The following is a 25359-nucleotide window of genomic DNA, read 5'->3' as shown; positions in this document are numbered from 1 at the left end:
AAATATATCATCACTTTAATGAACGTAGTATTGTTCGCATTCAAGGAACTAGACGAAAAATATTGTCTACAAATATTTCACTCACATCGAATATTCTTTTTAAAATAAGCGAAAAAGTAATAGTTAGTTATATGTTCTCTATTACCTAATCATAAGTTTTTAGAGTGAATTAATGCAGTCAATCGCTTACTGCTTATACGATTTATGTTTTTAAGTCAATTGTTATGTTTTATGTCTTATAAAGCAATTGACTAAATGTTCCAGTCCGTCGTTTATTATCCTAATTAATCAAACACTAGAGTGGCTCTTGACTTTGGCAGATCAGTATCAAAACTTGAGTTGAAACAATTCAAACAATTTTTGAGTGATCATTATATTTTAAGTGAAGGTTCTGGTTTGATTTAAATCATTATTTAATAATTTAATTGTCATTTAGAATAGATAACCTCTTAGTTTAATGAGTACTTTCTGAAGTGCATGATGTACTAGCAACTTCATTTCAGAAAATGTAAGATGAATGAAATGTTAAAATTAAGAATGATTTATGTGTTCAGTGAATTGTGTTCATTGATTGGTTAAAAATAATATATATGTTGCTCTAAAGTTTACGAAGTATTGTGTATTTTACTGATTGAAATTATTTCAGAAAAGCAGTAACAATCTTTTCAATGAACCAATTCACATCAAAATGTAAATGATCACCATCTTTTTCAATAAAATGTAAATCACCCCTTTTATTAAGTTCTCTGAGACCTAGACGATCCTGAAATAAAAGAATTTATTAAATTTATTAAAGATTCTTGTCAAATGGTTTTGAAATATAATTAATTAAATCTTATTTTGAATACAGAAGTGATAAAATCAATGTAGATAACATCAAATTGTTCATCTTGAGACTCTCTATTCATTTTTGATTTGATAAATCTCATAAAGAGATTATTTTGCTAGTTATCTGAAACATTCAAAACAAATGTATAGTTCACCCACTTATTAAACAATCTCCTGGCGAATTTTTGGTTTTGCTCAACATTTATTAGTCTTTTATTAGAATTGATATTGCATTGTAAAATAAGTGTGATACGCCTTGTCCAATCTACTTTTCTCAGCACTTACTAGGCAAATTAGTCTTCATGAGAATCATCAAACGTTAACTATAATTCATAAAATAAATCCCTTTAATATACTCAACTTCACTTACTTTCCTCACAAGTCTGTTAATTTAAAACAAGCATCATGTCACTTTAATAAGTTATTTAATGAATCAATATGTGGTGCGTGCTACTTATATTGATATAAGTAGTATATAACGCGAGTTAAAGAACGTAACGTCTGGCAGCAGAAGATGGGGAAGATCAAGAAAGGAAGAGCGAGAACACAATGGAATTTGTAAGAAACCGTATGAACAATGAAACGTGAGACAATGGATTGATGTTTGCAACGGTAACAGTCCCGTTTGATATGATGGAATGATATTTTGTAAATTAACGATTTACTATATGGTTTTTCTGTTTTACCAAGTAACTCTGTAATTTTGCGCTAAATACAACTCGGTTGTCCTCACCTGTGTTCTTCTTCACTACAAATATATCAATTTACTGTTTCTGTATGCTGTATTTTTGACAACGAATTAAAATTTCATTATTTATATCAACCACTTACACATGGTTTAATAACCGTCAGCCAAGTACATCGTGTTACTATCACTAAAAATGAACAGATCGACCAATCTAATCTAATTATCTCATGTATTTTGATTGAACACACACAAAAAAAAGAAAAGTTTATTAGTTTATTCAGATGCACTATCTTTCCATACGTGTAGTCTCATGATGTAACCCTCAGCTTAGGAAAAAGACATGCGTACTCAAGGTTTTGGTGTTTAGTTACCAGAACTTATTTTTCGACTTGAATCTTTCTATTGTCATCATTTGTATGCTTAAATTTTTTATTGTTAGCAATCATCATATACAAACAATAAGTTATTTTGTACATATTAATGAGTTACTTACTTCAGTATACAGAATACTGTCCTGTAATGCTGTTACGTTTGTCGATGATCCATTCTGATAAAATCCAAACCACTGAAAAAGATTGTTTATGATATCAGAAAAAAGTCATATTTAACATAAGTCATGAATTTCAGATACTTTCGAAACTACATATAGAAAATTTAAATCAGTTGCAATCATTTACACCTCACGATGACATATAGACCACGATAGCCTTTACAGACCGTTGGTGATCAGGATCTGTAGAGATGGTAATTAATTCTTCATAGTAAAAGATGACCAGCTATCGGAAACAACTAAATGATCAGTATAATTTAAACGTACTTTAATTATAGAAAATTTTTATCAATTACCGTCTCCTTTAATATATCCACAGTTATTGTAAGACATTCAACCGTTACACTATAACTGACATTAAGGTACATGAAGGTTCTGGTACGTTGAGTTTACTCGAATTAAGTCCAGCTAGTTACTGGATCACCTCTGTGCACCCGACTGAGTTATTTCGAAAATTCCGTGTGTTACTTCATTAAATATAAAATTAATGTTAATAGTCAAATAACACATCGACCGCCATAAAACTAAGATCGGTTAACTAATAAGTTAAGAGTCATCGCAACTGTTGTAGATAATTTTTCAATACAAGAATTAGATCTTGTGCTCAGTTGACTGGAAATATAAAATAAATCTATGAAACGTGATCCATAATTACTATTCATGATTAATGAAGTAAAGACATCGAGGATATCCTTTTTTTATATTTTCTTTTGAAAATGAAATTTACCAACTCATGTCGTTAACTCAAATCAAGACTGCAACTTACGTCAAGAGATAGGATTTAGGGTCATCGATTTATTTTGATCAAAAAACATGAGATAATTCTTAGCCGCAGAGTTTTTGACTTATATTTGCAAACATTCAATTTAGCCTACCCTTACAGATTGAAAAAAAGTCAACGGTTATATGGTTCAAGTTAAATCAAAACGAATTGGGGGTTCAATTACGAACTAGCTCAGATGAAAAACCATAATACTCTGTCTGGCTTGGATATATTTCGACAAAACATGTTTTCACTGAGTGCAATAATATGTAACTTGCCGCACAGATTTAAAAACATATTTAAAAAGTGTATAAAAATGTATGCTGAAACCGGAAACTACACAAATTCTAAATTAATTTATCTTTTAAATTATAAGTAAATAGTTTAACTATACTGGCATTATTCGAAATATACTAACTTAAAGTATATAAATAAATATGTAAATAAATTCACACACACACACAAGACTATTCATACTGATATTAAGTAAAGTCCAATACTAAAATTTTATTTAACAAATATTAGAACAATGTAGGTGTCTATATCACCTATCAGATAATCTCATTATTAATGTTTTAATTTAAAGTATTAGTGTGAACATTAATTGATAGATTGATACAATATCAGGACCAAGTTAAATGATATTAATCTAATTATATACTAGGAACATAGTAGATTATCTATGGTCTGAAGGTTAAATAACCTAGACTTTAGTTTTTGATATTGTCGATTTTTATTATTAAGGCATACTTAGTACATAGTGTTAATAAATATTAAAAATCGTGAATATTAGATTAATGCACTAATTGCAACAGAACTTATCACTTGTAGCGGTGTTAACACTTACTTAGACGATAGTATATATAATATTAAAGATACAGCGATTAGCTTAAATGGCTTACTCATTTTAAAGTAGATTATTCTATTTCACTATGGTATGACAGTAAAGTTGATGAATTTGTTTAATCAAAATGCTTAAAATGAGTTTAGATATTAGATGTTAAACAAAAGAACACTTCCAATTAACCATATTCAATTATTTTAAGAAATATACATTTTGTTTTAACTAGTCAATACACTTGCTTCAGATTCCTTTGGGATTACAATAGTGTCACCTGAAAACTTTACCAATACTAGTCTTTGAATATTTCTCATTTTTTCACGATAAATTTCGTTTATTTCCTAAAACACCAACAAAAAAAAAAGAAAGTAAATGAAACAAGCAAAAATTAAGTAGATGTTTTTGTCCATAAGAAGAAAAAGGAGATATTATAAAGTTTTTCGTCCGAGTTAATACTCAACAAGTTAATTTAATTATGAAAAGTCAACCCAAATAAAAACTGTTCATTCTTTTCCTTCGAATTTCGTTACTCTACAACAGGAAAAATCAGTAGAAGTTGAATGTAGACTGAAAACAAAAGTGAATCAAATATCCACTATTTAACTAATATTATAATGTGTTTACAAAATATAATTATTTCATTAAGATATAATTTTATTCTTGTTTACTATAGTGTAATAATGGCTTCAAAACTGGTCCATTAATGATACAACTCAAAACTAATGCCAAGGTAACCAATTCTTGATACTTTCAATTATGACTGGACCACCGTGAACCGTTTATGCCCAATAAATAATCCTTTATGTTGATTAATTATTTTAAATGAACACCAATAATGTGATGCCTAGGTGTTGTAAAGCGATTTAAATCAGATGTGTGTCTCTTGTAAAAAAAAGCAGGCCTTCATTTTCTGCTGCGATAGAGTACGCTGCATGACTTTCAAAGACTTGTCAATATAACTTACTTATCTTTCAGCGTAGTGGTGATCGTTAACAGAATTCAACAGGATACCTACGTTGATGTAATTTTGAAGGGACAATCGTCAGGAAACATTGTAAAGTGGTTTTATTCTGTTTTTCACTCATCTGTAAGACACAGCTACCAGCGTGAAATAAGTGGTTGTAGCTGTGCGAAATGAGACAGCGTCATTAAGTGTCATATCTGAGAATGTTACGCAGGACGCAAATGGGTGAGTTGCTAGAGATGTTTGACCTTTAATAGAATAAATATTACTACTTCATCTAAAAATATAAGAGTAGTTTCCTAAGACATGATTTCTTTGACAACAAAGGTTACCAAATATTTAGATTTTAGGTAATTTCGATCTGAACAAATATACAAATATATTTTAGCCACACAAAGCTTACGTTTTCCTGATTAATATCAGCTAAAAATTGGGAGTATTTGCGATAAACATCTTCCTCCAATGGATCATGCCAGTATTGAGCTTGAACAACGCTTGTTACGTAACAAAGGGAATAAATTTTTATGTTTGAATGTGCGTATATTGCAAGAAATAATTTAATACTTTCATATAAGATTACTTAGAACAAACCCTCAAAATTCAAAAAAACTTTCGCAACACTTTTGACTACAAGCAGTATGCCCGTGTCAAGGATCGTTATTGTAACTTATTCATATTTATCTGAAATTAGAAAAAGAAGTGAAATGAAATTCTTACCATGCTGGCTTTCTATTTTTTGATGAGATGGTGAAGTACCAAGAAGATCAGTTAGCCATATAATCACAAAAGATAATCAATTTTACGGCATCCTCTTAGAATTAAAATACAGAAATTCGTAAAATGTCTGAATATGATAAGTTTACTTACTTACATACTCAAAATTTATCCTTATCGTCATCGTTGCTGTCATTGTTGGATGCATAACATTGGATAATATTCACTGTGATTCCAGCCTTCTTTGTTTTGAATGATGCTTTGATGATCCTGGACCCATAAGATTCCCATCCTATAAGTGCATTATGTGCTTCTTTGGACAACATCGGAGCAACTCCCTGAGTGCATGGAGCATTCTCCTCTTCATAACTGGTGTACAGCAGCATCTCTACCGTATCTAGCCTTTGCTGTCCAACTTGGGTCCAATGGGTTTCGCTGATTCCGAGAACCACCAAGTTGTATCTCCTCATTCGCGTTGCTATATGATTGTGCGGACGTTCCATGCACCTATAAATATTGTTGCTCTGGTTGTTAAAAGGGGCATCGGCCTCGTGACTTCTAAAGAATCTCAGGCTTCATTGGAAGGCGTAATAATTCTTTCTTGAACTCGGAGGGGAGAGTTTAAATGGTGTAATTTGTTTAATCCGGTTGACGACTTTTGGCAAAACTTTTTTCTACGCGATGGGGTTGCCGACCCCATGCCAAACCCTCTTTTAACCGGGCTTTGGACCGGTAGTAACCTTAGAAGGGCGACAGTCGGATCTGATCAGTAGCGAAAAATAGCTCAGACAAGTGTTTACCCCCTAAAGACAAACGGTTATTGACGTTTTGTTGATATTTCCCAAAGTTCGATGTGTAGTACATTATTTGGTTGTATGGTCAGACATTCTTCCAGTCGTACTGATTGGAGAACCTGGAAAATATGAACGTCGGTTCATATTATCATGCTTCACTAACACAGCGATTTTCCGGAGTAGTAGACGTACTACGAGTATCAGTGATAGCAGAAAATAGTTGGTGTAATCAAGACTCGAGAAAAATGTAAACCAATAGGCACAGGTTTGATGTGGGTTTTAACATCGACCTTAACTCATACGTTGTGGTTTTGGTCAAATGTTACATAGAAAGAATAATAAAGTTTACTGGAGGCTTAATCATACAAAATTTACCCCCTCTATGAGTTCAGAGACAATTTATACTTTCATTAAACTCGCCTTAGTAATAGAGATTTATTGACTAGAATGATGTGATCCGTGATGTTTTTCGTCTCCTCCAATTAGTTTAGCTAAACAGTTATTTTTCGCAAAAAACTTCACAACCAGTAAATGTATGATCAAATTGAGCAGAAGGCAATGCGCTAATATTAATAATATATGTACATATAATATATAATAATATGTGATAAGTTAAATGTACTTTAAATTTACAATTAACTGTGATGAAGCTACCATTTAGACCCCTTGAATACTGACACACTTTAGTATTTGTAAATCTTGAAAATATAGTTTCTCTTACCCAACTTACAATTATGCTAGCATACTTTAATAAATCCAAAACCGCTGATAATTTCATAACTATTTGTCTAGCACTTACTGACTCTGAATAAATTTAATATAGGCTCCATATGAAAGTAGCTCGTTCATTAATAAGCACAAATGAATAAACCCATCAATAGTGCATTTTGGTATCCCAAATATACCCTGTTGAGGTCCTCCAATAGAAACAACTGTGCCGACTTTCGATAAGTTGCATTTTTGAACTAACGCTCTAACAAATAATCCACCCTGTGATATACCAATCATGTGTAGACCATTAGATAGGTTTTTATCTTCATGTATCATACGACAAACATAATCCAGTTGATCATTGATCGGCATAAAATATGTATCTTCAATATCCTACAAAGAGGGCAAAAAATAAGTGCCGAAGAAGTAAAATCAAAGTCAATAAAAACCGTCAAAAAGTAGATAGAATTATCATCTTGGTACTGAATAAGTTGCACATAATAAAGCGGTATATATAAAAATTATAAGTTTACAGTGGATGTATAAGTGGCCCAGTTCGGCAGAGGGGAGTTATCAGACGAGATCAAGATATGAAAATGTTTGGCGGTTATCTGTGTTCACTGTTTGATTCGCAATCTAATAATCTGTATGAAGAATTATGCTCATATTTCATCGCTTTCGCAACAACCTGTGTTCAATAGGATGTAGAACCACAAATACATCTTTCAAATGACCAACACTGAAATCGTTAGATTCAAGCAATAGCCTAGATCTTGAAAAAGGCTATTCTTCCAGACCATTTGATGTTTTGGTCCAGTTTCTATAATTTTTCTTTTCACAACTTCAAAGCGCTCTATTAAGTCTTTGGTTTTGGTGATCTGGAATTTATTTGGACTTTAAAAATGACGTATATATGACCACAGTTTTTCTTTTGATTTATTTAAAATAGAAGCTTATTAGATCATAATACCGGACCGAAAATTATGTTTACTGAAAATGAACAAATCAGAAACAAAGATTAACTAACACTTCGTATTTGGTGTTCACTTTCCGCTGAATTATTAATTTTCTAGCTGCACATACACAACAGTATTATTTAAGTAATACCAATACTTGCATATACCGACTTTTAACCTATTACAACTTATGTGAGGTTTTTTTCTTATCCTCAACGAATAGTTTAAACTATACACTTCAGTTATCTGGGAATATAATGATTCATCAAATGGTGTGTGTGAATTTTGGATCAAATTAAATGAGATGATTTTTTCTATAAAAACCTACGTAAAAGTCAAATTTCATAATCATCTGAAAATCTGTAGAAACATTTGATCTCGTCAAAATCATTTTTACAAGAATCTGTTTAAAAGCTTATTTGAAACCCAACATTTTCATACTTCATCAGTAGTTTGCTGTGTGTTTCCTTTCTGCCTACAACTTTGTTGTGCAGAATTTGTATTTGAAATGTAGCATTTTTATAAGGGGTTTTAACCACGACTTAGAACGCCTTGATTTGATTCGTAACTAATATCCTGTTAACGAAAATCGAAGATCACTGATTTCGCCATGATAAGCTGCTGTCAGGACGTCATGAATTTGGAAAGTCATTCGAATTTGCAATATAAAAATATAGAACGATAATTATCCAGAGTTATGCGCTTAAAATGTATTATTCGTCTCAAAAGCTAAGTAGCACCACGGGGTAAGCAAGCTCTTAATAAGAGCAACTTATGCTTGTAATTCTCTACTCTAAATGTAGTTTTTTCAATTTCGTTTGAATGGAAAATGTCTCAAAGATTTAATCAGTCATCTTTCCCATAAACTGGATATGATCTTAAAGTGTAACTGCGAACAAATTTACTGACGAAAAAATCTTGGCTACATTTATCTGCCCAGTAATAGATGAAAATTGATTACATTCCTTTTGCTACTGGCAGATGTCTAAATCAATCTGACGAAACCATTGTGTGAGACATAAAATCACCAGCAAAGTTTTTTTCATTTTATCAATATTAAGTTGTATTATAAGCAGTAGTATACTCAATTCCCAGGTCACAGATTATTTTAAAGTTAATAACAAACAACAGAAAGATAACAACACAGTAGTTTGTCACGTTTTTGGAACTGTTCAGCTAGTATATGATCTTTAGTTCCGAATGTTTTAATAGCATAAAGATTTCTTTCTTAAAGCTATTATCATTTGTTCTCCCAACAGGGAAAGACTTCAGAAAACTTAGAAGCACTGAAAATCTATATCCCCTCAACGAAAACTATTTTAAAATACTAAGTTGCCATTTAGCGGTTTGCATTCTTAGCTTTAGTAGACTTGGTACTCTGTGTTATATACATTTCGATAAGGTGCATATAACAAACACTTCATATGATAAATTACTGTTCTGATAAGTTATTCAGAAACACATATTTACAGACAAAAGTTCATTCACCTGAATTATTGAGTTGCTGGTGGTAATGCATTTGACATATGTTCCAGGTATTTCGTCTTGTATCGCTTTAGCTAGCTTCAGTATACCCATACCCGTTCCTCTATCGCCTTCAAAATAAGCGAGCCGAGTAAAGTAACAAACCCATCCCGTGCCAGATAATAACGGGCAACTTTTCTGTTGAGGTACATGACGGCAAGGTGAAAACGGTAATCCCTTTCAAACCTGTCCGCCGTTTCGTTTCAACGACCTTGAACGCGCTGACTGGAAGCGGGCATTCCGTATTTCAATTGCCGTGTGTGTTGGGTCCTATGAGTATTAAATGTTCCCATATATAAGTCATCTTTTGATGCATAATAAACACTAAATAACTGCTAAGAGCATTAACTGAGTATTTTCTGTTTTGTAGTGCACACTTTAGCTCTGTTGTTCCTTCGAAACTTGATCTGTGGTCCTAAGTGCTGTAGTGAAAGTCAACAGCTATATATAATTTGTTGATAAGGTCCAGAAAACAACGTAAGAAAGATAAAATAACGTAAAAGGTTATAGATGCGCATAGTTTTTGTGAGTTAAGGCGAAATGTCAACTGAAGGGTAAGTCCTAAATATTTGTTGTTCTTCCTTCAGTTAATTTTTTTCAAGGAATAACCTTTTTTTAATAACTATTGTATGTTGTCTCTAGTGCTTCATGCTCAAGTGAAATTTCAGTGGACGTAAGTGACGCGTTCCAACGTATTATGCTGAACAAGAGATTCGGAAGCTGGATTGAATTAGATAATGCGCTAAAGGATTTCCATAAAGTATGATAGGATAAATCTATGTTTTCTCAGATGGCCCATACACACTATGTTCACGCAGAAAGTAGATTGTTGAAGGATGTGAGATAAATACTTGTTCGTAGTGTTTCGTTGCACGTTTGGTCGTAAACGTAAATCAGAAGGTCTGAATGTGAATAAAAAACCGTGAGGACTCTAACTAATGTGTTACATTTAAGGTCTAAATTTTTAAATTGCCAATCGATGTTTCATGCGTAAGATTGGAGGGTCAACAATACGTTATAAAATCTTACAACATGTCTCACAACCATCCGTGTACTAGTTCGTGGATGGTTTGTGATCCGTTGAGTAGACGATTGTCATCAGAAGAAAAAGAAAACTTGAAACCAGTTATATTGCACTGTCAGTCGACGGACGAAGTTATCGAAAGTATTAAGGAAAGAACAGGTAAGCAGGTGACCGCTGCTGATGTCAAAAATATGAAAGCTGAACTCTCCACTGGTAAGTGTATATAAATATATTTCAGGTTGGACTCGGAAGCAGGTATTGCAGATGATGCGACAAAACGGTCAAGTTAGAGAGCATGCAGAAAATGGATGTATTACGGCGATATGCTTCAGCAATTATGATCAGATACGGCTGTACAATCAATATCCCGAAGTCGTGTATTGATTCTACTTATAAAACTAATAATAAAAAGTGAATATGATTTTCGTTTTGTTCTACTATGTAGATATTCATTATTCCAATTAGTGGTGACAGACAATTGTGGTCGAGGTCGAACTGTACCTATCACGTTTCTGGATGCCACGTAAAACAATCTGGGCGCGTGACTTTTACGGCAGTGTATTAACTTTGGGTAACAACACGAATAATCGTGTTGAGTCATTAAATAGGCAGATAAAAAGATATGTACGCAAAAGCGACAGCTTGCACAAATGCATGTACAAGGCTTTTAAGTGGAGTTCAATGACATTCTCTAGAAAAAGCATTGAAGACCAAATAATCAGTGGAAGAACATACAATTATGATGCTCCACAGCGTCTTATCCCCTTACTTAACATGTTGACTCCATTTGCAAGATCCAAGGTGTTATGCGAACTTTAAAAATGCGTTTTGTTAACTTAGAATATGAAAGCGGCGAGTGGTTGTTTATGGTTGACAGCGGACAACATTACGAAGTGGATGTATTTGTCAATGTAATTGTAGCACGTTTAATATGTGTCTATATCCGTGCCGCCATCTCCTGCTGGCATATGTTAAAAGACGAAATCTAACAGGTAAGCTATTTAAATTATAAAATATAAACTGCATAGCTCATCAACTTCTTAGGTGTTGCTGCAGATGGAAATTAGACAATAGGTACAACTTACAAAACAACACAGCAATTTCATTACGGAGACGGAGTAAAGAATATATACAACTTCAACGGCTCCAAAGAATGTGCAAACAACAAATTGTTGAGAAATATGGTGAACGCTTCGCGAATCAAGTGGAGAGAAAAGTCTACAATTTTTACTTAAGAATTATAAACAGCTAGACAGCAGGTTTACGATTAACAGTTCTTTGTGGCTTTATTTTATACCACTATTTATACAACTTGTAAACTTATCTTTCCACTTTAGTAGTCATGAAAAATCAATAAACTTTTTCTCATTTTTTATTTTCGTCTTCTTCATACTTTCATGGGGAGGTTTACCAATCGCTTTAACGAATAAGTGTGTGTGAAAATTAAGAATATGTACTACTGTATTAGTTACGAACTGTCGTTAGAATTTAGCGTTATATCGTTGTTCATTGTGATGAATAAACGAGTCAAATAAAACAACAATGCGACTTCCACGTAAAACCTTACAGATTAAACAACCGCCTTACATATTTTTCGTTGTCAAATTACGTCCATTATCAAGTTAGTATTAGTATGGAACTAGACAATTTCATGCAGCTAGTTCCCTGATAAGATGGATTACGTAATCCTTAGACCACCCTTCCACTCACACTTCTTTGCTAAATTATGTTAACTCTTCAGATTGTCTTCACTTATCTTATTAGTTCTTAATTCACTGATTTATTCATTACATCTAGAATTATCACACAATTTATCTTGTATGCTTCTGAGCTTCACTCGACTATTACACCACCCATCCTTTATGTTCCCTTAAGTCTAACATCAAATGACCTTTGACCTGTTCAAGCATATACATATGTATAGTTATTATTGATAACCTAGGTCATTCCAATTCTTTGCTTTCTATTATCTTTCATACTATTTCTTCCCTCAATCTTAAATTATAATGCATATTCAGTTGTATGCAACTTGTGAGAAACCACGAAATGTAATGCAGTCACATGATTCTGCGTCAATATTTGTTTTGGCTTTATTTAGACCATAATTATACAAACTTACAGGATTTATAATGTAAAACACTGCTTATGGTTGTTATATTTATATTTAAATAATTCATTAGATGAGTGAACATAGCAGTAGGCAATATAAAACAGTTATCGTAAACTTGTAAACCGGTTTTCCACACGATCTTCCGTAATCCTAAATTCCATAAGCTTCATACTATTCTGAAAAACAACAAATCCGTTTTGAGACAAACAATTAAACTTTGTTCTCAGTATCATATTCAATAAGTTATTCAAATAGCAAGTAACAGACTGTGCCTATAAGTCTTTTATTTACAAGTAGTGACATTCATTCATAACTTCCTAAGTAACACAACAACTGTATTACCGAGACGGAGTGAAGAGTTTATAATAACTCATTTGTGAACCCTATAACAGACACGTCACAAATCAGTATTAACTAAAAAACATGGTTGTGTCACCATGCTCAAAAGAAACACCGATTGTTTTACTCATGAAGATTTTGTTCCTACTTGATGTGGTGTTATACACTATTACTGCAGACGTTCACAAAGCCGCTGGACAACACTATAAACGTCAATTGTCACACATAATTTTTCTCAGATACGTTACATAATTATGTCACTTCAGTACAAAACAATGGTACTCTAATGGATATAACTGTTTATGGCTAAATACAAACAAGTTATATAATATTCACAATTAGGTTAACGCTTGATTGCTTCTACTTACATTTTATAAACAACTACCGACATCCATGTTCACCGTCACCGCAATCAAGGAGGTGAACCATATGTAAAAGATTTTACGGTTCATTTTCATGAAAACTCAATCTGTGATGTATTTTTGACTAGTAACACGGTGAAGTTTACTTGCTTGAGTTTGTATTGTTACAAATAACTATATTAAGCTAACTTCAGATTTACTTACGTGGTGAGCAAGAAATACGTCAAACTGCCAATAAATTGGAATAAAAACTATGTTACAAGCACTAGCAAAACAGAAATTGATGTGTCATGAAAAAAAAGCCTGTTAATAGCTGTTAAATAACGACACAAAAATCCACGACAATATGTAACGTGTGCGCGAAAATCCGTGGCTTACCCGCCAGTCCGTGCCGTACATGACAACTTTGAAATCAGTAAAACCTACGTTAACAGAAGGTATATAACAAACATGTTCCGACCTAGAGCCAATATTCAATATATTTGTCACGAGTTTATGCAAAACGTTAGGTGTCTGTGCTCGCTTCTTGTTGTTTCAGTATAGTTCCAGGTATTGGATAATGTCCAGTGTGTAGTAGTTTAGCCACTTAACTGCAATAATTCTAGTTGGTTTGGTAGTTGTTTGTGGATTTGTATATCTTGAAATTCGATTGAGTGCGTTTTTCTCTGAGCTCTATGAACTCTGGATACTAGCAGCCATCACATTACCAGGTAGGAGGTTGATTGATCGCAATGCGAAAAGGGAAAGTGATGGTAAATGTGCTAATAGATTACGACAGTCCTAATTATAAATAAATAATTTGCTTAATATGTATTATGTGAGGAGATAGAATAGAAAGAATAAGAGGGGAACTGAGATAGTAATAACAGGTATAGAAACAACTTGTTGATATGAATCATAAACAACAGTAGGTGAGCTGTGATACATGCATCAGCTGATCCGAGAGAGAAATCGCAATCTATGAGTGAGTACGTGTTTATCAAGCTCTCCACCTAAGCCTATCCACTGAGGGTGCTGTGGTCACTTCAGCTAGGAGAGCATTCCAAATGGTTGCAACCCTTAATGAGAAAAGTGAGAGCATAATTAAGTGTTCGTTCTTTGACGTTCGGTCTTTTGAGTGGTATCATGAGCAGAGTGGTGGTGATTTTCTATTAATATGCTGGTGTTGGGGTAACTCGGAGTATTTAATATTTTGTATACCGATATCAATTTACTTCTTATTCTCCTACAGCTGGGTGAGGAAATTCTCAAATGCTTGAGTCTGTCTTCATAAGATTTATGCTTCCACACTATTACCCACTTGGTTGCTTGTAACAGCTTAGGTTGGTTGGTTAAGAGTTGACCTCAAACAACCAAGCATATGCCAAAACAGTATTGTTCAAGTATTCATTCACTTCCTTGTTTTGTATAAGCGTTATATTCCCTATTATCTTATATTGAATGTTGAGAGCCTTTGTTTGTCTGAACAGATAATCCCACGCTCCACTGTGACTGCGCTAAGATCGAAATAAAGACCTATTCACTACTTGTCTGGTTTCTTCTATCAATAGCACGAGGGTTACCTATAGACACGAAATTGGTGAGCCCTTTTGAACACAAATTTAACCTCATTTTTGTTATTAATATTATATTTTTGTACTCAATCGTAAAAGTAGACCTGATTATCCGTAAACTAAGTTGGATATATAAATAGTTTTTCTTTTTTAATTACCTTAAGTTATTCGTGTTATAGAAACCATTTTTCGTGCTAACTTTATTGCTATATTTGTCACATACCTCATGTCAGACTCAATAGAAACCCATAATCTGGAGGATTTGTCACCAGTGGAGATAGACACTGTTATGACTACGAAATCCCGACTTCCAGAATTTGATCGTAGTGATCCTGAGTTGTGGTTTGCTCAACTAGAGCATTATTTCACGAGACACAATATCAAATCTGAAGGGATTCGCTATAGAGATTTGTGTTCTATCCTTCCTCCTTCAGTCGCCAAAGAAGTCCGTGACTTGATTTTAGATCCACCATCACCACAACCATACACCATCTTAAGACGAGAGATAATGAACCGTTTATCATTATCAGATAGTCAAAGAATTCAAAGACTTTTTCAAGGTGAAACACTAGGTGATCGGTCGCCGTCACAGTTTTTACGTCACCTCCAAGTCTTAGTGGGTGATAACACAGTGGGTGAAGCAGTCCTAAAACAAGGATGGATACAAGCTCTCCCATGCTACGTCCAACACTGTTTGGATGCACAAGATCCTGAAACCTCATTATCTCATTTAGCGCGTATAGCCGACAGAATAATGGAAAGAGGTCCTCCAACTGGATCAGGCACAATAAATCACACACAAAAAGTAGAATCAGCAAAAGACCCCGTAATAGAAGGACTCATTGCGAGTGTTAAGAGTCTCACTGAGGCTGTCACCAGAATGCAAATGGGTCATAGAAACAGGAGCAGGTCACCACAACGACCACGATCCAAGTCACAAAACAGGTCACAAATGTCCAGACAATCTGGGCAGTTTTGTTGGTACCACTGGAAGTTTGGTGTCAACTCAACCAAGTGCATGCAACCATGCGCCTGGCCTAAGCATAATTCTAAGGCAGCGGGAAACGAGTAACCCCTCCCCAGGTCGCGACGACTGAGGAGGGGCGCCTAAACAGTCGCTTGTTTTATGTTAGAGACAGAAACTCTGGCTTGAATTTCTTGGTGGATACTGGCGCTGCTCTTAGCATCATCCCTCAAAATAAAACTGAGATTAGTCGAGAAACATCATCAATTACACTTCAAGCTGCAAATAAAACTAAAATCGCGACATTTGGGCAGAAAACTTTAACCCTAGATTTGGGGTTCAGGAGGCAATTCCCTTGGGTTTTCACGGTAGCCGACTTAGATCTGGCAATACTGGGGATGGACTTTCTAGAGAGATACGAATTTCTAGTTGACACCAAGAAACGGCGATTAACACTAAAAGAAACTTCGTATTACACAAAAGGCAAAGAAAGTCACATCAGCTCTCTTAACTTGATTCAAACTCCCCAGTAACAACAGCGAAATTCCAAGATATACTCGCGGAATTTCCAAACTTAACTAAACCAAACCCACAGCCTTCTAAAGACAAACTAAAAGTAAGTCACACTATCAAAACCGAAGGTGCACCGGTTTTTGCAAAACCCAGGAGACTAGCACCAGATAAGCTCAAAATCGCTAGGGCCGAGTTTGATTATATGCTACAATTGGGTATTATCCGTCCCTCTGATAGTCAATGGGCATCCCCTTTGCATATGGTCCCAAAGAAGAATGAAGGTGACTGGCGACCGTGCGGGGATTACAGAGCCCTAAACCGTCAAACCGTACCAGATAGGTACCCAATACCTCATATCCAAGATTTCACAAACGGTTTACAGGGTATGAACATATTCACTAAAATTGATTTAGTCAGGGCATATCACAATATCCCGGTGGCTGATGAAGATATTCCCAAGACAGCTATTACTACACCCTTTGGCTTATTCGAGTTTGTACGCATGCCATTCGGCCTGAGAAATGCGGCACAGACATTTCAAAGATTCATAGATAACCTACTTCGAGATATGCCATTTGCGCAGGGGTATATAGACGACTTGTTAATTGCCAGCCCCGATTTGCAATCACACGAACAGCATGTACAAGCAGTGTTGAAAAGACTGGATGAACATGGAATAAACATACATCAAAGTGTGTTTTCGGTGTTCAAACTTTAGAATTTCTCGGTCACACAATAAGCCCAGAAGGGATTAAACCTATCAAAAAAGAAGTGGATACCATCAAACAATACCCCATACCTAGTTCTCTAACACAACTGAGAAGTTTTCTAGGTCTAATTAACTTTTATCGCAGATTCATACCAGGTTGTGCACAATTAATGCAACCTTTGACAGATTCACTTAAAGGAAAACCAAAAGAATTCAAACTGTCTTCTGACGCCATCGAAGCTATTAAACAGCTTAAAGATAAACTGGCTCAAGCAACTACGTTGATATATCCGAATTCTCTTTCCCCACTTGCTTTGATGGTGGATGCTTCAGATAAAGCAGTAGGCGGTACCCTTAACCAACTGGTTAAAAACGCCTGGAAACCAATTGCTTTCTTCTCGAAAAGACTCGCTCCAGCCGAAACAAGGTATTCTACCTTCGGGCGAGAACTTCTTGCAATCTACCTGACCATTAAACACTTCCGACACATGTTAGAAGGTAGGGAATTTATAGTCTTTACGGATCACAAACCACTGACGAATGCATTAAAAGCGAGAGCCGATAAATACTCACCTCGAGAAGTCCGACACCTTGACTATATATCACAGTTCACAAGCGATATCCGACATGTCAAAGGTCAGGACAATCAGGCGGCAGATGCTTTATCCAGACTAGAAATGAACGTGCTACAGCAGTCTACAGTAAACTTCGAGACGTTGAGACACGAACAAGAGCAGGACCTAGAATTACAAAACCTACTTAAAACAAACAATTCAAGTCTTAATTTAAAACAATTCCCATCACCTATCGATGGTATTCTAATTTATTGTGACACGACCAAGGCAATGCCGCGACCTTTCGTTCCCAAAAATATGCGAAAGTTGATATATAATAACTTTCATTCTTTGTCTCATCCTGGCGCAAAAGCTTCAACAAAACTAATCAATGCCAGATATATATGGCCGAATTTACAGAAGGATGTACACAAATGGGTTAGAGAGTGTTCAGCATGTCAACAATCAAAGATTAATCGTCACACAAATTCACCCATAGGTGTTTTCTCGCAACCAGATGCACGTTTTGCCCATGTGCATATCGACTTGGTAGGTCCTTTACCACGTTCAAACGGTTTTAATTATCTTTTTACATGCATAGATCGATTTACCAGATTCCCTATAGCCATCCCGATAGCGGACATCACAGCGGAAACAGTAGCCAAAGTTTTCATGCAGAACTGGGTAACCATTTTTGGTACACCCATAACAATAACGACGGATAGAGGAGCGCAATTCGAATCCGAACTATTTAATAACTTGGCTAAACTTCTAGGCTCCAATAGGATACGCTGCACTGCATATCATCCTCAGGCTAATGGGATGGTAGAACGTTTTCACCGTCAGCTAAAAACCGCCCTTATATCTCACTCAAACCCCAATCAGTGGACAGAATTCCTACCGTTAGTTATGTTGGGAATACGAACATCTGTCAAAACTGACGCACAGTGTTCAGCTGCGGAACTGGTTTTCGGAACAACTCTGAGACTACCAGGTGAATTTATTAACCCTAATACTAACAGTCAAAAACTTAATTTAGAAAATTATGTAGATCAACTACGGGACCACATGTCTAAAATTAAGCCGATTAATACTCGTGAACAATCGCGCGCCGTATATATACCTAAAGACCTAAGCAATTGCACGCACGTCTGGATAAGATGTGACAAAATAAAAGCACCACTCAGTCCTCCATTTGAAGGTCCTTTCAAAGTCGTCTCAAGAAAATCTAAATATTTCGTGATAGAAAAACATGGAAACATCGACACAGTAAGTATTGATAGGCTAAAGCCGGCTTATCTAGATCATGAACCACCATACGTGTTGTTAGATCGTTTAACTGACAAATCCATTACGGAATCGAAATGTAAAGATAATAAATCTTTACAAATGACTAAAACGGTTCGCTGGGCACATCCAATTAGTCAGTCAAGGATGTTGACAGTTTCGGCTGCAGGATAAAATCTAACCACGCAGCTAATCACACCCTGCATCTACTTAAAAATAATTTTTTCCTCATTCCGCCTCACCGACAACTCCCCAGACCTTTTACCTTTGATATATACGTGTTATGTTAAATATTTTTTTAAAATACTGGACACATAAGCTAGGTATTCCGAAACGATGGCTGAGGATTTTAATCAAACTCATACAACTAACACTGGCAAATACAACGAATTCAAAAAGCAACCCAGGCGAGTTTTATAATTTCTTTTTCTGGTTAATTAACTATGTTGGCTGTACTTCTTATATATTTATATACATTTTTCACGTAGACTGGCTATACATATATACCATATGAACTACTTCTAAAAGTTTTCGGTTGAGGATATGTTTAGTAGCTTGATACGATTAATACTACTATTAATAAGTAGTTTTCTAGACAAAACATTTTGGATTAAACCATGGTCAAGTACTTATTAAAGTTCTCATCATTTTTTTCATGTTTAGGAAACTTACGTAATGACTTAACCAGTTTCCCTGCAGCATGCTTTTTAGTGTGATCATATAACCCATCTTTATTGGCAATATTCAGATTTTTTTAATTTCTGACATTTAAGAATCAATAACCGTGAAGATATAGTACAGTGCGTTACTGTAAGGTTACTATGTCAGCCGCATTGATTCCACATACCTAATTTTAAACAACTTATAAGGGAACTGTTTAGTAATCATAACATTGAACTGACAATATGAATATCACGACTATGCTAACGTTAAACCAATTATTATTAGTGGCCCATACAAAGTCCTGGAACTTAACATTAGCGTTATAAAAAGACATTTTATGTCAATAACTGATATATATATATATATATATATATTCGTTGGTTTAAATATAACGTAAAATGGAAATTTACTAAACTTGTAGTTTTTTTCTATAGTAATAATATTCATGTAAACAAAGAACTTATACTTTTCCAATATGGCACTTTGATATATCAATCTGTCCTCTTGTCATTTTTCTCTCATATGTGCGCGACTTACGGGCAACAAACATCGTATTGAAGGTGGGTCTGGTGAACAAAAACGCAGGCCCCACACGCACTCGAACCTCTGCCCTCCTGAATGCTAGACCGCGTGCTTAGCCGTTAAGCCACATCAGACCACGGAGGAAGTGACTTCAATATTTCCTTACACCAATTAATCACTCATAATACTAATGAGTAATAGGACTTACACACTTCTGAGGTGCAAACCAATTCGTTACTTGGATGAATTGACGAAATATTGCTTCAATATATCATGCATACCTAAATCAAACCAGAAAAGGGTATTTGACACAACTGTACTTGATCCGCATACTCTACACAATTTTTTTGCTTCTTAACCGTATATTCTTTTCCGTTTTGTGGAGTACTCTGATGCACCCTTGGTTACGCACCTAGTTGTAAAACGCGGTCATCACAGGCTCAAGGTCACGCGTTTGATCGATTTTGTTAAAGAGTCCAACTTCTAGCAAGTTCACCCTTTTACATATATGCATTACAAAAGAGTATTTTTTTTCATGGTTTTTCGTGCACAAGATATCTACACTATGTCTATTCTCTTCCAGAATACCAATCCGTTCTGGAGACCAAGCACTTACATGGAACCGAACAATTATCAATTACATTTATGTATTTCCATTTTGTATCTTATTATTTTATGCAGGCAGTGGAGCAGTTCTTCAGGTTTGCTTGATTTTCACCATTACCTTTGAAGTAGATTCTTCTTTACGTTTTACTTGAGGGCGACTCAAGAGGCAGGTGAGTAAACACCTGATAGCCGGTCTGAGCACGGAAAAATCGTACCTCACCAACATGGTGTTGGGTAGCCCGCTCGCGGCACTTCCTCAGATATTCTTATTCCACATTCTCACACTTTCTCTTGAAAGCACGCAGCAAACCGTCAGCGATAGTTGTAGAAGAAATCACATGCTACAAAATAAGATGACAAGCTAGTAAAGAAGAGACATCCATGGACTATCGTTGACAGCGTCAGTCGTCACTGATTGTAAGTCAAACAGTGAGCGAGTTGATAATTTTCCTTGGGATGAGAAATAGAACTAAGGTGTTTTCGATAGTTAGGTTAATCGAACCGACGTTCCTACGGAAGTCGATTCTAGGGGAAGCTAATGTAACAGCTTAGGTTGGTTGGTTAAGAGTTGACCCCAAACAACCAAGCATATGCCAAAACAGTATTGTTCAAGTATTCATTCACTTCCTTGTTTTGTATAAGCGTTATATTCCCTATTATCTTATATTGAATGTTGAGAGCCTTTGTTTGTCTGAACAGATAATCCCACGCTCCACTGTGACTGCGCTAAGATCGAAATAAAGACCTATTCACTACTTGTCTGGTTTCTTCTATCAATAGCACGAGGGTTACCTATAGACACGAAATGCTCAAACCTATACTTGGTGTAAGAGATTTACATCTGTTTTGAAGGGAAAGAACGCAGTGGTATTGTGAACTTCAAGGTGGGGTATATCGTATGTTTTAGACAGTGTTGGGAACAACTGTGTGGTGAATGTGCGTATTTATCTATGCATCTCGTGGAGAGTTGCATTTGGCTTGGCATCATCGATCTTGGCTTCAAGCTCCAGATCACTCTCTGAATAAGCAATTCGGAACGGACTCGATGAGAAGTATTATGCTTCAAATGAGTAAAACCGTTAATGAAATGACGGTTTAACAGGTTAAGCTTTAACATATCATCTACTACACACTCCTCTGTTATTACAAGGTCCGTCAGAAGCCCAAGTGATTCGTTTTCCCTCTTACTGGGCCTCTATAGTATTCTAATTGTCGTATGAATTAGGAATTCCAGGATTAACGCAATTGAATTAAGAAGACACAGGCACCAACGAATGTATTGTATTTAGAATTCGAAATCAAGCATTCAACCAGTACCAAGGTATCATTGGTTCATTCAAACACCACATCCGCCACAGCTTAAATTGGAGTCTAGGTGTTTGTAATCAATCGTACGTCTTCTTCTCAAATTCATCCTGAGTCTGTCTGACATTGTATTGGATAAGGATTCTGTATTATCTAGAATATGCTCATTAGCATTAGAATTAACAATCGAAATTGGAACTGACTCACCTGGTTCCTGAAATTGTATTTGATCTACATGTCGACTGTGTGTACTTAAGTCATCGATGTCTAGAATTCGCACCATCGATTTTCCGACATTCTTCAGAACAATACCCGTAGATGGTCGAAGATCATTTCCTCGATAGTATGTAACTTCTGCAGACTCCAGACATCTCATATTCGACCGAAGAATTCTTCCTTTCAATAGCTTCGCTGGAGTCTCCTTCGTCACCGAATGTTTGGCATTTCTATATTGCAATAGAAAGGTATCTACTCCCCTCTCCAGCTCATTAAATGTTGAGGGGGCTATAGAATCAATAGCAGTCTTTAATGTCCTAACAAAATTCTCTGCCTGACCATTAGAACACGGATGTCTGGGAGCAGTAAATAGATGTTTGCACCTCATACCGTTCAACCAGGTAGTGACTGCATCTGCAGCAAAATGTGAGCCATTATCAGTCACCAACACCAAGGGAACACTTTCTCGACTAAACACCTTTCTTAATGCTTGTATTGTGAAATCAGAATTTGGTGAAGTTGCCAAAAACTTCAGGCCACTTTGAAAAAGAATCAAAGACTACTAGTGTGTAGTATTTGCCAAGAAATGGTCCACAATAGTCAGCATGAATCCTCTGACAGGCCTCAGACGATACTGGCCATGGCACCCACTTCGAAGGATGATTTTTCAACTGATGACATTTCTCACAATTGTTTGCCGTACGACATATATCTGCATTTATCTCTGGCCACCAGCATGTGAGCCTTGCCAAGGACTTCATTTTCTCAACACCTAAATGACCACTATGAAGATCTTCAAGAACAGATTTACGCAATGAAGGAGGAATGACAACACGATCATTTAAACACAGAATACCATCAGGAGTAGTAGATAACTCATCCCGCTTTGAAAAATAGATAGGAAATCTCCGTTTCAAATTAGCATTCCAACCTTTCCTTATAGCACTGAGTATACATCCAAAATATCTACGAGTTTCTCTAATGAGATCTGAACGTCTCACTGGTAAAGGTTGCACTAACAAACAATCCGAAGTATTAATAGGTTTATCTTGTAATGACTGTCGAGAAATGTAATCAACATGTTGAATCTGTTTGGCACTTCTGTGCTGAACCGTATAGTCATATGCACTCAAAGCAATACTCCATCGCTGAACCATAGCTGCTGAGGAACGTGCTAAGGATTTTTCGGGATGATAAATAAACTTTAAAGCTTCATGATCAGTAACAATAGTGAATTTCTTTCCGAATAAATATTTATGAAGTCTTTTAACAGCCCAAAACACAGCTAATGCTTCTCGCTGAGTCTGTGAATAACCTTGTTCAGTAACAGTAAGTTTGCGTGAAACACAAATAACTGGTCTACCTTCCTGTTCCAAAACTGCACCAATTCCCACAGGTGATGCATCAGTAATAAGCACAGAATGTACATTAGGGAGTACGTTCGAAGAACAGCATCACTTTGAAGAAACTTCAGCAGACTTCGTAAGCATGACTCTTGTTCCTCACTCCATTTGAATGAATTGGATGTTAAAATATTAAATAAACAATTTGCACGACAAGAAAAATTAGGAATAAAACGGGAATAGTATTGAAGAGCACCCACTAGTGAACGTAATTCTGTAAGATTTTTCGGAGACGGTGCATTAGTCAGTGGAGCTAGTCGTTTCATATCTGGTCTAAAACCATTACCATCAACTAGGTATCCAAGGCATTCAAAACTAGATACACAAAATGAACACTTATTTGGATTCACTGTTATATTCTTCTCAATTAAACGACGCAATAAAGCAATAAGTCTCTGGTCATGAACTACCTTATTAGAGCCATGAACAATGAGATCATCTTGATAAACTTCAACACCTTCAAGATCACTAACTACTTTATTCATAACTTCCTGAAATATGGATGGAGAACAACTTAGACCAAATGGAAGGAAATTGTATTTGAACAGACCAAAAGGAGTGTTAATTGTCGTCAAAATAGATGAAGATTCATCTAAAGGAATTTGAAGATAAGCATCTTTTAGGTCAACTTTCGAGAACACTTTAGAACCATGAAGTCGATTTAGAATATCTTCAGCTTCTACCGTCGTGCACGTTTGCTTCAACAAACGTGAGTTCAGAGTTAATCTATAGTCACCGCAAATTCTAGGGGTCTTGCCGTCTGACTTCAGTGGCGTAACGATAGGAGTACCGCATGCTGAAGACTGAATTGGTTCAATTATGCCTTTCACACACAAATCGTTTAATGTCTTATGTACTGCTTCTCGGAGACCATAAGGAATTATTCGTCTTTTAAGAAAGACGGGATCACCCTGTACTTGAAGTTTTATAGGCTTAATTTTCATACCTCCACTGCACTTAGCACACATAGCTATCAAATCTTTAAGTAAAGTATCAGAATTTTCTTTAGAAACTAAGAAGGACAACTCCACCTTAAGCCTTTTCAAATTCTTTAAACCCAATATTGACAGTCCTGTTTCGCTAACTAAAAATTCACAAGGTATGTATGAAGAATTATCATCTCTGATTAGCAATTCACAACATCCTCGTATGGGCAGTCTGTGTCCAGTAATCCCCAGTATTGATACTTCAGTGGGTCGTACAACATTGTTAGGATCTAAAGTTTTCAAGTTCTTGAATGAAATAATGGACTCTATACTGCCTGTGTCCAGAATGAAGTCATGAAATGAACCAAGCGATGTATATAATCGCTTCTGAATATGAGCATTACCTTTCGAAATAGTAGACAAAGATAAATGATCACTAGAAACATCCGAATTATTGAAATTTAAATTACAAGATTTAGTACAGCTCGAAGCAAAATGGACAGTAGCTTTGCATACTGACTGAATGTGTCCTACCTTACCACATTTAAAACATTTAGCATTACGAAATACACATGAATTGCGAGCATGAAACTTTCCACATGATAAACATTTACCAAACTTCATCTCACCTTTGTGATTTGCTTTGTAATTCCTCGTTGAAACACCTTTCATATTTACACGAGAATAGGAATCACTGTTAAATGAACGCAAGTTTGATTGACCCTGAGATTGTAGTTCATCATGACGACTAAGCAAAGTATTAGAAATCTTCATCGACTGGATATCAAGTTCATTGACTGCTTCGTAGTTAATACATGCAGTTCTAGCATCTGGAAAGGAACAGTTTGGCATTTTTAACAGCTCTCTTTCCAAACTCGGTATGTTAATTCCTGCAATTAATCGATCTCTCAGTTGCACATGAAGTTGATCACCGAAATTACACTTGGCAGCTTGTTTCTGTAATTCAAGG

The 25359-nt window shown here is 35.5% G+C and overlaps 1 protein-coding gene across 1 annotated transcript; it reads right to left on the bottom strand.

Annotated features, from left to right (window-relative positions):
* Window positions 1-357: 357 nt before the first annotated feature.
* Window positions 358-9488, bottom strand: PPT1_5 (Palmitoyl-protein thioesterase 1). The gene is made up of 7 exons (XM_012940140.3): window positions 9439-9488; window positions 9298-9404; window positions 6942-7246; window positions 5038-5128; window positions 3913-4011; window positions 2010-2081; window positions 358-763 (listed from the first exon to the last, which is right to left on the bottom strand). The coding sequence occupies exons 1-7, from the start codon at window positions 9440-9442 to the stop codon at window positions 638-640; spliced, it is 804 nt and encodes a 267-aa protein (XP_012795594.3). The 5' UTR covers window positions 9443-9488; the 3' UTR covers window positions 358-637.
* Window positions 9489-25359: the final 15871 nt, after the last annotated feature.

The sequence above is a fragment of the Schistosoma haematobium genome, chromosome ZW (genome assembly GCF_000699445.3).
Source record: "Schistosoma haematobium chromosome ZW, whole genome shotgun sequence".
Taxonomy (NCBI): Eukaryota; Metazoa; Platyhelminthes; class Trematoda; order Strigeidida; family Schistosomatidae; genus Schistosoma; species Schistosoma haematobium.
This window is presented reverse-complemented; position numbering and strand designations above follow the sequence as displayed.

What these genes read in the sequence shown, in the direction of transcription:
- PPT1_5 (XM_012940140.3), bottom strand. An exon ending in CTGATATTAATCAGGAAAAC is followed by an intron (nt 4,012 to 5,037) that starts GTAAGCTTTGTG and finishes TTGGTGTTTTAG; the next exon opens with GAAATAAACGAAATTTATCG. An exon ending in ACAGTATTCTGTATACTGAA is followed by an intron (nt 764 to 2,009) that starts GTAAGTAACTCA and finishes CTTTTATTTCAG; the next exon opens with GATCGTCTAGGTCTCAGAGA.